Source organism: Hyalella azteca, unplaced genomic scaffold (genome assembly GCF_000764305.2).
Source record: "Hyalella azteca isolate HAZT.00-mixed unplaced genomic scaffold, Hazt_2.0.2 contig385, whole genome shotgun sequence".
NCBI lineage: Eukaryota > Metazoa > Arthropoda > Malacostraca > Amphipoda > Hyalellidae > Hyalella > Hyalella azteca.
In genome coordinates this window covers 454,604-467,610 of record NW_025930738.1, presented here as the reverse complement: position 1 = coordinate 467,610, position 13,007 = coordinate 454,604, and the positions used below count along the sequence as shown (strand labels likewise).

General features: G+C 37.8%; 1 protein-coding gene across 1 annotated transcript; it reads left to right on the top strand.

Annotated features, from left to right (window-relative positions):
• The first annotated feature begins 946 nt into the window (after nucleotides 1-946).
• LOC108673703 lies at nucleotides 947-5,449 on the top strand. The gene is made up of 7 exons (XM_018161567.2): nucleotides 947-1,084; nucleotides 2,177-2,299; nucleotides 2,566-2,589; nucleotides 3,234-3,338; nucleotides 3,561-3,680; nucleotides 4,361-4,479; nucleotides 5,075-5,449. Exons 1-7 carry the CDS (start codon nucleotides 962-964, stop codon nucleotides 5,208-5,210), a joined length of 750 nt encoding a protein of 249 aa, XP_018017056.2. The 5' UTR covers nucleotides 947-961; the 3' UTR covers nucleotides 5,211-5,449.
• The last annotated feature ends 7,558 nt before the right edge of the window (nucleotides 5,450-13,007 follow it).

Genomic DNA, 13,007 nt, shown 5'->3' with positions numbered 1-13,007 from the left:
AACGTAAAAACCCACGTTTAGCTTAGAGCTGCACATTGCTCATTCAAAGTACGATAGCCATTTTTCGAAATACTTTATGATTCTACTACTAAATCAAATTGAAAATTTATTTAAATAAAAAAACGCACTTTTCCATTTCAAGTTTGCTCTATTACCATCGTTAGGCGAGGCTACTAGATTATAGCACTGAGCATAAAATTACAGATCCTCTAATGGTACCAACACAAAAAGTATTAGGATATATGTAATAGGCAAATTATAGTGTGCTATCTTTTTGTTCTTCGGAATATTGCACGATGTATATAGTTTTACATACATGAACTTTGAGAGATACTCAATCGGCCTGTATCGTCGAATCTGCAATGCTGGCGATTGAAGAGCTTAGCCTTGGAATTAAAATTTTTTGAGTATATTTTTTTGCTCCGATTATTTTGTCAGAATCTGCCGAAGGTCTAATTTGACCAATAAGCATTCTGGAATATCTGACCAATGAGGTTTGTTTCTAGAATTCAGCCGTTGACCAATGATGAAGAAGGTCACATGGTAGGAGGGACTTGAGGGAAGACTATATAAATGCAGGGAATCACTGAGTGCCACCACAGCTCCGTCTTCACTCGTCAGGTGAGTGTCACACAGCAGCTTTCAGGTCTTAGTAGCGAAAAATGGAAATTCGCCTATATTCTATGATTAAATTCCACTCCTATTTTCAATGGTTAAATCCAAAAATTGTTCGGGTCACAATTTAGCACTTTAAGTTTTACGTTATTTTACTTCGAATTTTTTATTTCAACTTTTGTTGGTAGCAAAATTAGTTACTGCATGATTACGAATCATCTAAGCACGCGGCACATCCCTCGCTTCTGATTTATGACTTATCTACGTTTTCACAGAGACAGGAATTAATTATTCAATATGTTTTCCCGTTTCATCTAAGCTGTACTTGGTCCTCTAAAAGCACAACATGTTCTTCCTCCTCAGCATGCAGGGAACGTGTGTTGTGCTTCTCGCCCTCCTGGGCCTCGCGGCCGCCCAGGTGCAGCTCAACCTCGAGTTCGAGTACCTCAACAAGTTCGGCAACGTCAAGGTCAGTACGAATGAACTGGTTTGAGGCTTTTATTCCATAGACCTTTTCCTACATGTAGCCATTATAGGCGCCTAAATTTCAACGTTGACAGAGTGACATAAGCCTACCCGTTACGGTGGTGTCATATCATTACTGTGCATACAATTTTTACAAGTAAAAATTTGTTGATCCTCATATCCAGCGCTGGTGGATCAAAACAACGGGGTGTAAAAATAACTATTCGTATCAAAATTTTCACGATGTCACTATTTATGAATAAATGTGGTTACACGTTTCTTGGTGCCCTGTAATTTTTGTAGCTACATGCAGAGCATCTCAAAAAGCAAGCGTGGTCACGGAGTGATTCAAATCAGGCAAAAAACTTTGATTCCTTATTAGTATTATCCTGATATCCCTGGCTATAGTATCCTGCTAGGTTATGGCTTATATAAGATTTATAATCATACCAACAAACATCCTCAGCGGAAAAGATGTGGGGGCCACGGCAGTTTTTGGCAGTAATGCTTTCACTCCGGAGACGTGCATTTATTGAATTGCATTTATTACATTGTTTGTCTCATTAAAATTACATTCAGTGGAGATAGTAAGAGAAGCCACATGCATATTTTGATCGGGGAATTTTCCTGGACCACGGGTATGATTAACTAACGAAATTAAGACTGTTAAAGAAATGTTCTATACTCATTGTAATTTAAACTTTTGTGACCACTTGTCAACATTTTTGCTGAATTTATTATGAAGACAATTGCTTTTAAACTGTGCGTCTTTTGCAAATACTTTACAGATCTATATTCAATATGATATCGTCAACTAAAAACCTTAAGTTGAAAGACAGTATCAAATGAAAAATTATCGATTAGATTATACAATTAATAAAGTAGGTGATGACTACCTCAAGAAGTAGTGATAAAAGAAATGTTTCTACATAATGAGCACTTTATAGATGGCCGAAAATCTCATTAGAAAAATAAGGCACTGTTTTAAACTGTAACTGAATTTAAAGAGATTGAATTAGGCACTAAGCATCGCTGAGTAGCTTTTAATGAAACCTAACGTAAATCTTGGGAATGACGAAGTCCTTGCCTGGCGCAGGTGCGACAAGCATGCTTCGGTACCGAGGCGACCATGGCGTACCACGCAGAGGTTGACCGCGCCGTTACCACCTGCTTCGCTAAGTTTAGGGCACCGCAGGTCTCCAACGACAACGGAATCCAGGTACCTTTTGTGTTATAATAAACTATTTGATTCTGATTTGATAGATTAGAAATAAAATTGTTGCTAACGCTTTTCAACACGTATATTTGTGTTGATACTTGTAATTGTAAAAATAAGAAATATGAATGATTCATATGTGGCAAGAGTATCGTCACCTATTAAAAAGAATGTCCATAATATTATACAGTTATTTTTCATCATTTATTCAGTAAGCGTAAAAATTTTGCTATTAAAGATTTATTTACAATTTTTTTTCTTTTTTTCAGACACTTTTCAGCCTCTTCCGTAAGGTACGTTGAACCAGCAAATTTGTTGTTGTCGCTTGTTGTGTTTTCACCTCATTTAAAAAAAAAACTTACGAGTCCAAGTCATTAATTGGAATACGATTTTGTTTTAGCTTCTGAAATACACATTCTTATGAAAATATCACCTCTTCAGGTCAGTGATTGGGTAATCATTTCTAACAGTTCATTGCGTTGTACGGTATTTTCACTAACATTATTTATTTAGAGATGCAGATTTGTGGACAATATGTATGATGCGGATGACAGATATCGCATCCAATCATTTAGAATTTAATGCTGGGAATCGAATTTACTTCGATAGTGATGCAGAACATGATAAATTTTAGAGACGGTTGTGCATCTAGACTCATATCACACATCAATCTGATTATAGCTTACGCCATGCGTCATTTTTAGTAAGAAAATTGTTCATTTCCACCAATCATATGTCACGCGAATGAATTTTAATCAACTCATGTCAAAAATTTAAACCCCCTATAATTTATCGCACGCCCGATCTGGTGGGCTTGATATGTGCATTTACCTGTGCTTGGATTTTTGAACCATTAGGTTTATAAGTAGCAGATGCTGAGTGTATTTGATCGCGCCTTCACAAGCGAAGCCATGCTAAATGTTGCTTAACTCTACAGAAGCGATCAGCCCCGCGCTATCCCTCGTCTCGCGTCAAGTTCATCGCCGACGAGATCAAGACCGAGGTCGACTATTTCCGCTGTGTCATGACCGAGATGGGCATCGTGAGTATGCATTAACCATGCTTAATGATGAGCATTGTAACCGCCTACCGCAAGCTGGGGTGTGTCGATTGTTGAGAGAACATTTAAATAGTGCAGTGAGTTCATCAACCACCACTTTATAAATAAATTCTATTCCAGTTTGAATGTAGTCCTGCATATAATTAGCTTTAGAGAATGTATAAAGAAGGTTGAACTTCTGCCAATGCTGAGATTATCACACAGACCGACAAAGATAACAAGCTCGACGCCAACGCCATCGTGGCAAGGATCAAGTCTGCAGGCCTGGCCGCGCAACTGGAGAGCGACATGCTGCATGCTGTCAGCGAGTGCACCAAATACGCCGTACGTACCTCACTTAGACGGCACCTAGCTCTGTATTATTACTTATCTCGAAGAAAGTTAGATCGAGTTATCCTACACGGGATTTCAATGTAGGAAGAAGTCAACTTATGAACAGGACCCATGTTACCCATTTGTAAAGACCAGATGAGTTATGGTCATTTGCTAAGTGTCGAACGGACACTTAGTGTACTAAACTGAACAGACCTGAAAACTTTGATACTATTTCACAATTACAATGATGATGATTAAAGGCAATAATAATAATTTGAAAGTACTAGATTATTATAAGCGTGCACATACAAATGCTCTACACTTTCATAGTCTTAATGGCAAAAATTATTTATAAGGGCTGTACATGCTTGGCACAGCTGTATTTTGATCAAACAAACCGAATTAGAAAAATTAGAAATTAGATTTTTTGTGTTGATTCGCGACCATCAGCATGATTATAAAGATTCATCATTATCATTCTTCATCAATAGAGTTTTTTCTCTTATTCATATATGATTTTAAGGTGCTTATTGGATCCATCTGATCGCAAGTGGCCAAATAATTCACCCATTCAATTTTTTGAGGTCGCCTATTGTATGAAGTTTGATCAAACATGATGCATCGTGAACAAACATGTATTCGATCGTTAGTAGTATGCTGACGCTGTAATTTTATTTAATTTGTTTCAGTTGTGCGTGCCTCCCGGCAAGGACTCGTACCCTCTGCCCAACGATGTGATCACCACCAAGCATTACCTCTTCTGCGAGAACGAGCTCCGGTCCTACGCCTGCCTCAAGAACGACGCCAGGTTAGACGCCTAGCCCAGTCTTGGCTATTAGAATAATTATCAACAGTAACTACATGAACTACAATGCAATTTGCAATTTACCGTTGGATGTGAGCGTCGTCTTCAAGTTTAGCAGTCTCTTTGCGAATTCTTGTCAAAAAGGCGTCAGAAAATTAAGAACTGATATCAAAATTTTCAAGTTATTCGGTAAACAATGTTCGATTGATGCTGAAATAATTTGTTTGTAAAATAGGAAATAAGAATTATCGACACAAATCTTGAGTTTTGCTCTTTAGGGAATTTTGCTTCCTCGATGCTATAATAAAGAAAGCTCTCCTTTTGCTACAGTAACGATAATGTATTAGGTAGCATGGGGTGGGTTAGTATAAGTATTTGTGTGTGGTTAAGGTCTCGTGTTTGTCTCATTAACGAGACTGTGTCGGCCAGTAAACTTCGATAGAATTTTAAAAAATCATTCGTTACTGAGACTAGAACGGACTGTACTCTGGTAGTTGATATGAATCTTTCAAGTCTCATATGGATGATATGTTTTCCTCCTTGAAAGAGTCTATTTTAATATCTATTCATTCTAATATCATATTCAATCCTCTCTCAGGTGGTTGGTTGACGACTTTGATCTCCGAGGTGCCGACCACAGGCTGGACTTCCTTGCCACCGACCAAGACAAAGTGGCCGCCCTGCTCTTCGCCAACAACATCGTCGGCCCTGACGACTTCGGTCTTTACGAATAAACTGCCTCCATCAAACACGCCTGTAATGAGTGTATACATTCGAATGAACCGAGCTATTAGGAGATCCTAGCAGTTTCACAAGCGACTTCGATATCTGATGAAAATAACGCCACTGAAATATTATCAGTTCATGTTTCTGTTACAAACTGGATCTAAATTATTTTGGATATTATAAAATGTATTGGTTTGAGTGAAAATATAACTGCATGAGTGAAATAAGAAATAAATTAAAAACGAGATTTTTATTTCAATTACCTGTGTAACATTATTTTCCAGTTTTTAATTTAAATTCACATGCCCATGTTCGAGTTTTCAAGAAAAATAATTGGTTTATTTCGTGAATGTCTTACAACAAATAAAAAATTTGAAACTTTTCAACAGACGCAATAAGCATCAAAATTATCGAACCATGCAACAAATAACCAAAAAATTATAGAAAGGGGCTTAATTATTTCGGTATTTTTAGGCTTATGCGTACGCATTCTCTAAAATTCCTGGCGGCAATGATATGCATTAACTGTAAAACGAATCGCCATTAACTTCATACACACATACTCATGGCAAGCAGAAAAGCGTGACAATACGCAAAACTGTTGACGTTATGCGAAGTTAATCTTCATTTAGGTCAATGGAATTTGAATCTTGGTGCATCATGACTCAAATCCTAATAATTTTACTACACGATACTAGTTATAATACAAAGTTAACATGCTTTATTTTGAGGTAACCTCACGATAAATATGTAGCTCTGATAGAATTAATGATATCAGACTGATATCTCATTTACGAGTAGAGTTACAGCCAATAGGCCTAGTAAAAGAGCCCCATAGGAGACAACTCGGCCTGTGTGGCGGCTGACCGCGGTGAACTTGAGATGCGTTCTCAAACTTGCCCGAACTCCTTCAATATTGCGAGCTTCCGAGAGACAAGTGCGGCCAGTGTTGAGGGCCCAAAGTCTGGAAGACGTCGTGCTACAGGAATGTCATGCGTGCGCAACCCCGTGTCGTAGCTGCTTTGTACAGAACCCTCATTTCACTCAGCAATGACTCCTCACTTCACTCAGCAATGAACCCTCATTTCACTCAGCAATGACTCCTCATTTCACTCAGCAATGAACCCTCATTTCACTCAGCAATGACTCCTCACTTCACTCAGCAATGAACCCTCATTTCACTCAGCAATGACTCCTCATTTCACTCAGCAATGAACCCTCATTTNCCTGTCTCTTATACACATCTAGATGTGTATAAGAGACAGTGTTTAGCCTGTTGACGCAGCCGGAAATGTGGAAGTGAGCCTCGCCACTGAAAAAAACGACCGCGTCTTCAGGCAGGTTGTCAACCAGCATTTTACATGCATTTTGACGGGCAACAAAATCGCGTTAAGTTAATTCTTGCACTACAGCAAATTTATTTGAGAAATTTTAAGAAACAAACTTGGGAACTGTCCCCTTCAGATGCACCCCCTCTCGCCCCTCTACTCGACCAACTAACCGCACAGGAATTTTTTCAAATAAGTAAGTTTCTGTGGCGCACCCTGTATATGGTGTTATACATCATTAGTTTTGTCTCAATGAGCTCTACAAAACTATGACTAGTTTTTTCATTACAAATTGTATTTGAATTGTATGATTTTTCTATTATTCGCCTCAAAGCAGCACCATTAATTACTAAATATCTTTGACCCCTTAGCTTTCTTTTACAGATTCAACATGATGCGCAACTATAAAAGGAAGGCTAATGTAAATTACGTGTATTAATCAAAATTAAGTCTACAATGCCTTACAAGAAATTAAGAGTAGCTAATCGCTAAAGGCCAGAAGTGCTAAGTTTAAAATACCAAGAAAACCGTTGCGTCGGCACAGAGACTGTAAGGTGTGGCAGCCTTGAGTTCTTTGTTTAGGAGGATACGAAAATGCCATCCCTAAAGATGCGAAGTAGCAATAGCTACGTGCATTAGAGATATGCAAAAAAGAATGTTCGGACTGACATGCACAAATGCGAGAAAAATTGCATTCATTGTTGAGCAACAAAACATAACCCAATCATGTAACACGTAAACCGAAATATCTGACAGTGATTGGCTGAAGAATTTTATATATAATTTATAAATATAAATTATATATAAAATATATAATTTAGGTCGGTATAATTTAAGTATTCACATTCAATATGTCAAGATCACGAAGTAGGACTAGAGTTCCCAGTCAAATCGGCGTCGGAAATTTTGCTGGATCTCCGCGCTTCCGGTCTACATACGTCTTCCCGGTGACTCGTTGGCGCACTCGAGAGGGCAAGGTTCACTTGCAAAGTAAAAGAAGTTACTTCGACTTTTCATGAGGAAACGAATGAAGCCATCACAAATCTAAATGGGTAATATATTGTTGATCTGGGTCGTAAATAGATCTCTCGTGTCGACAATATTCACAATAAGATGAATGAGAAATCTGCATCTACCATTTTATTGTATATAGGCCACTTGAAGTGTGGAACTTCGACATGAAACCCAATATGATTATTACTAGTTTCGACTTACAGTGCTATCATTGAAAATTTGTACACCTTATGTATACAATCAGATCCTTTTCTTAGTCTCAGACGCCCAATAATTCGTAAGCCGCGTGACTGGAAAACTGTTGAGGAAAAAGGAAAAAGTGCATGGTCATGTAGAGACTCGAATTCATATCTCGCGTTGTATATCTATAATAGTGAATTTCATCAATATATATATATCGTTAATTTTCCAAACTACTTTAACTTAATTACCTAAACTCCTATTATTCGGTCAATTTCACTATTAGCCTACTAATAAATAAACAATATAACAATCAAAAATATTATCTATTCTCAAGCACGAAACATATTTGTGAAATTTGTGAATGATAAAACATTTAGTAAATTACGAAAATACTTCTATGTTCGAATCGCGTGATATAGAAATTGTGAATTCTCTTTAGCCGTATCGCAACCATTTGCGTGTCGCCTCAGCGCCCATTTCTGTCAATCGAAGTCTTGTGAACAACTGCTGGGAGTAATCAGCCAAGTTCATCTCCAGACTTCTGGAGATGAAGTTGAGAGTGGTTGCCACATTCTGATAATTCTATTCACAATTTGAAAGTGGAATTGTTACTGATACTGAATAAAGATAGTCGGTTAGAGGCATGAAATGTGTAGAATAGAATAGAATAGAAGTGACGGCACTGAAGAAATAGGCCCATGGCCTGTTGCCAATTCTCGAATTTTTCGTGACTTGATTCACAAGGGATCCGGCCTTTGGAACCCGATCTTTCCATAGCTGACGATTGATTGAGATAGCTGCTGGACTTATTGCCTGGTCCGTAATTTGCTAGGCATTTTAAGACTGAACATATGCTCCTGCATAGCTTCGTCTAGTCTTATTGCCTGGTCCGTAATTTGCTAGGCATTTTAAGACTGAACATATGCTCCTGCATAGCTTCGTCTAGTCTGTTTTTGAAGGCGTTCATACTCGGAGCGTCAACGATGCTATCAGGGAGTCTGGATAATGTTTTAGCAATTTGTTTGAACTCGCTCCGGCAATATTCGATTTCAATAGCGAGAGACTAGATTTACTCTTCTAAAGCTCATCTTAGTTGAAGTTCAGTTCAAATGTTTCCAAACCATTCAGCTGCCGCGTATTGAATTATGAAACATTGAATAAGGTTGTGTCCTATGTTTAATTAAGTCCAATACCGAAATCCAGGTGTTGGTCTACGGCATCATCCTTAAATACGCCGATAAAGTTATCCTACCTTCACATTCTCTTAAATCCCAATCTTCGTATCAACTCTAATTAATTAGGCGAGTGACTATATTCAATACGCTCAATTCGACGTGGAACCCCTTAGCAACCCTCTTTCTTCAAAAAAAAAATGATGTAAGAAAAAAGAGATGCAAGGACGGAGTTGACCTATCATCGTGGAGATATACAAAAAAAACTTTTTTCTATACTGTTGGGATTATATTAAAACAAAACTAAATTAAAAAACAAAAAGAGAACATCGGGCTGGACATCTGACTTCGTACCTAGAGATGAGTCGGGCGATACGAGTCACTAGTTTACTTATTGGCACTGAAGATTTCGTTGTTGTATAATCTCCTCTATTAAATTTTCAACGTCCAAATTATGTGCCAACCAATATTATTGTTTTCCACTTTAGTGGTCATCAGGTCGAGAGTAAAACAATGCGCCGACAGCGAATCTAAAATATATTTTATGTAAACTTTATCCCAAAAACTTCTCAACGGTCATCAGTAACGCATGGCAGGACCTTGCGCAGATGTTATTCCTAATATTAGTATTTATGGATATGTTCTGAAGCTTTAACATTTATTCTAAAATCCTGACGATACTTTTTTTAATGTCGTTAAAATAAATTCAAAGGGGGCCCTCAAATTAAGCTACTTTCTCTGAACCGCAAAGAGAAAATAACTGACTGGTAACTAAACCAAAGACTACCTCGTGTGTATATATATATATATATACGCTAAAGAAATTCCGAATTGGTAATAGACTTTGTCAGTGGGCACGTTTAGTATTTAAATTTGCTTGGCAGCTCTAACGCTCCAAATCATCTACCGATACAAGATAACCAATTGTTCTCTATCGTGCCTTGAGGCAGTTTATAAGCCAAGGAGTTTGGTTGCTGCACCTTCGTGAGTCAAATCAAATGGTGAGAGCACGGCAGCTATTTCAACTTTTTATTTTTTATGGATGATGAATAATCGAAATAATCTAGAGAGCTGTTGGAAAATCTATCTGCTGAATGAACTATATGAAAAACGTCAAGCGCCACTTATTAAAGCCACCAGTTGAATTCATATCACATATTTGATATTGCTCTTCATATTATTGATGTGAGAGTTCTACACAAGAAATGTGTACAATACGTACACTTTTCATCAAGCTGCCAAAATCACTTGTTCTCGAATATTTTGAAGATATTCTGACCCAGAATTGCCGCTTTATTAGGTATTTGAATTAATATTGTGGGCTGAAAAAATAATTTTCATTTGTTCATTTCTGTTTTCATTCATTCATTTATCTATCTACCTACAAAATTCTCCTAATTTCTTAATGCTTTCATTGCCTCGTAGCTCCTTCCCGCAAAAACGAGCAAAGGTTCCGGGCTGTCACACGGAGAACATATAATTATAGGTAGATGGATAAATAAATGAATGAAAACAGAAATTAATAAATGAAAATTATTTTTTCAGCCCACAATATTAATTCAAATACCTAATAAAGCGGCAATGCTGGGTCAGAATATCTTCAAAATATTTTTCAGATGGTCAACATGCGAGTGTCTGCACGAGTATCTCTTTGATGGCCATTAGTCATGACTATAGGCCGTCATCTTTATTATATGATAGAAAACAATACTGAGAGGCAAGACAGTTGCATTTAACGTGTATAATTCGAAAAGTACCTTTCTTTCAAGAATTCAATAAAAATTATTTTCCCTCTTTCGAAAATAGAAAGTAGGTAATAAGATGTGATAATTATTTGATTGGAATTAGTATAATTGATAATTATTGGCATTTAACAAATTGTTATATAACTGATATTTATTTCGACTATATCTCAACATCTTTAACCGAATACCGGCGGTCCGGCAACGTCAAACTTATAATTTATTTAGGAAACACGCAACGAAATGAAACGCAAAATAGAATAAACTAAATAGAAATGATTACTTTTATTTTCGAACCAAATTGATAACTTATTTGGTAGGGTGCTCAAACCGCGAGAGAAGCTGTGGTGAGTCCACTGATCTTAATAAAAAACCGTTTTCTACGTGTATCAGAGTATGCCTTAATTAAGTTATACGTTCAATAATTATTGATCTCACAAAGCTAAAGCACCGCGTTTATGTCAGCATATTAATATCTACCGTTAACTCAATAATGGAGTGGTGATGGTCCTGATTGTCCGCTGAAAAAAGTAATCCATCTTAAAAAATTTAACGTAATTAAGAGTACTTCTTAACTGGCTATAGAAAGAGGGATTTATTGAAAACCTTTCATTCCATGTTATTTGAAGTATCAGACGTTGTAGCTGCGCTATTTGGCCGTCATTTGGTTACCAGGTTCACGCTGGCAACGTGTAGAGTGAGCTGCGTTGACTCCCGGTTTTTAAGTGATCAGCGTTTGCAGTTGCAGTGGCCAAGACTCCGTATAGTGAACTTAGTTGAAATGTCATTAATTTTATAACCTCAACTACCTGTGTTGCATGTCGATTCATTTGTTGCAACCGTTATACCTCTCCCGATTTTCTGAGTGGCGGGTAAGCTTATTATCCAATAGTTAGAATTTTGTCTTCCTAGTTCATGCTGCTATAAAGTGCTGCGACAATACTAAGCATACCCAGAGCTCTCTAGCTTGGGCTTGGCCCAAGCCTCTTCCTTTTATCCCCAACTAATGACTGAGATCAGGCTGGGCAGTGCAAAAGCACTCGAAGCCTTTAAACCTAATTATAAAAAAAAAAATACTAAGCATAAACTTGCTCAATACCAATCAATGGCTGGTATGTTAATCATTTCAATTTATTTATTTTTCCTCGTGTTCCTTGAATTAATGCTGGCATATTCCCCAATTTACTTGCTCTGTAATTTTATGATAAACTTCCTATTTATTTTCCCGTGCATCTGTTGGTTATTTCAGGTGGAAGTAGGCTCTGTATTTTAAGTTTACCTGCGTATCTGGTCCTCGTCTGAATGCGAATGAAAAGTGTCTAGTTTTCCCATTGGCGAATGCAACAATAACTGGCGCTGAATATTTGAATTGGACGCTGGCAGCCCAAACTTCGTCAAGCCTTGACTGAGAAAACAAGCGGATGCGCAGAGGTATACTACTTCAGTCGTCGACACACTATAGTCTCGACGAGCATGTTGCGAACCTTCATAGACTGGAAGAAGATATACGGAATACGTCAGAGCGACCAAGCATGACCATTGTATTTGCGTAATAAAAGGTTAATTGTGTTGCTTGGCTTGTGAGTGTAATGGTAGTAAGATTATTACTTTTTGTGAATGGGCCACCTAATGGACTTATTTAAAAAAATTATTCCATCACATGACATTACATCACATTAATCCATCACAAAAATTATACAGTTATAAAAATGTAAACTCATTTTATCCTATTGAGAGAAATCACTTTGAAAATTGGTACCAAAATTATTGCTCCAATCAAAGCGATATGACTAAAGAATTTAAGAAGGGGCTATTCAGGGTAGACGGCAGCAGAGATGCAGATTGACAATTTCCACCTCTCCCACAGGTTCGTATTTCGTATCAGATCAGATGTCAACGGAGCATCAGTTTATTTATTGCACTGAAGCGTCGACGTTGTCGTCAACGTCGACGTGAAGCGTCGACGTAAGCGTTGTAACGAAAGATTCAGTCTGGGCAAGACTCATATCATTTAACTTATAGACGGTTTTATGGTAGTTACACGAGAGCCACGCGTGGCAATTGGCTTTTTATGAGGCTTGTGGGAACTAATTACTGATGTATCAGCCCCATTCCTCCCTGCTGATGCTCAAGATGCTTCGGCCGTTCCCAGGAAACTGTCGGATATTCGAGACAGCGTGGCTCTGCGGAATCAACGTTCTTCGCCGTATAGCTGTAAACTCTGTCTACGGTCACAAACTTGAGTCCCCTGAATTCCTTCTTTACGTTACATAAAGTTAGCCGGGTAGGCGAGCCCCAGAGCGGCACCTACCCGGTGGCGCACAAAACTCCATGCATCTGACAGATGGAAGCAGTTTGCGTGGCGT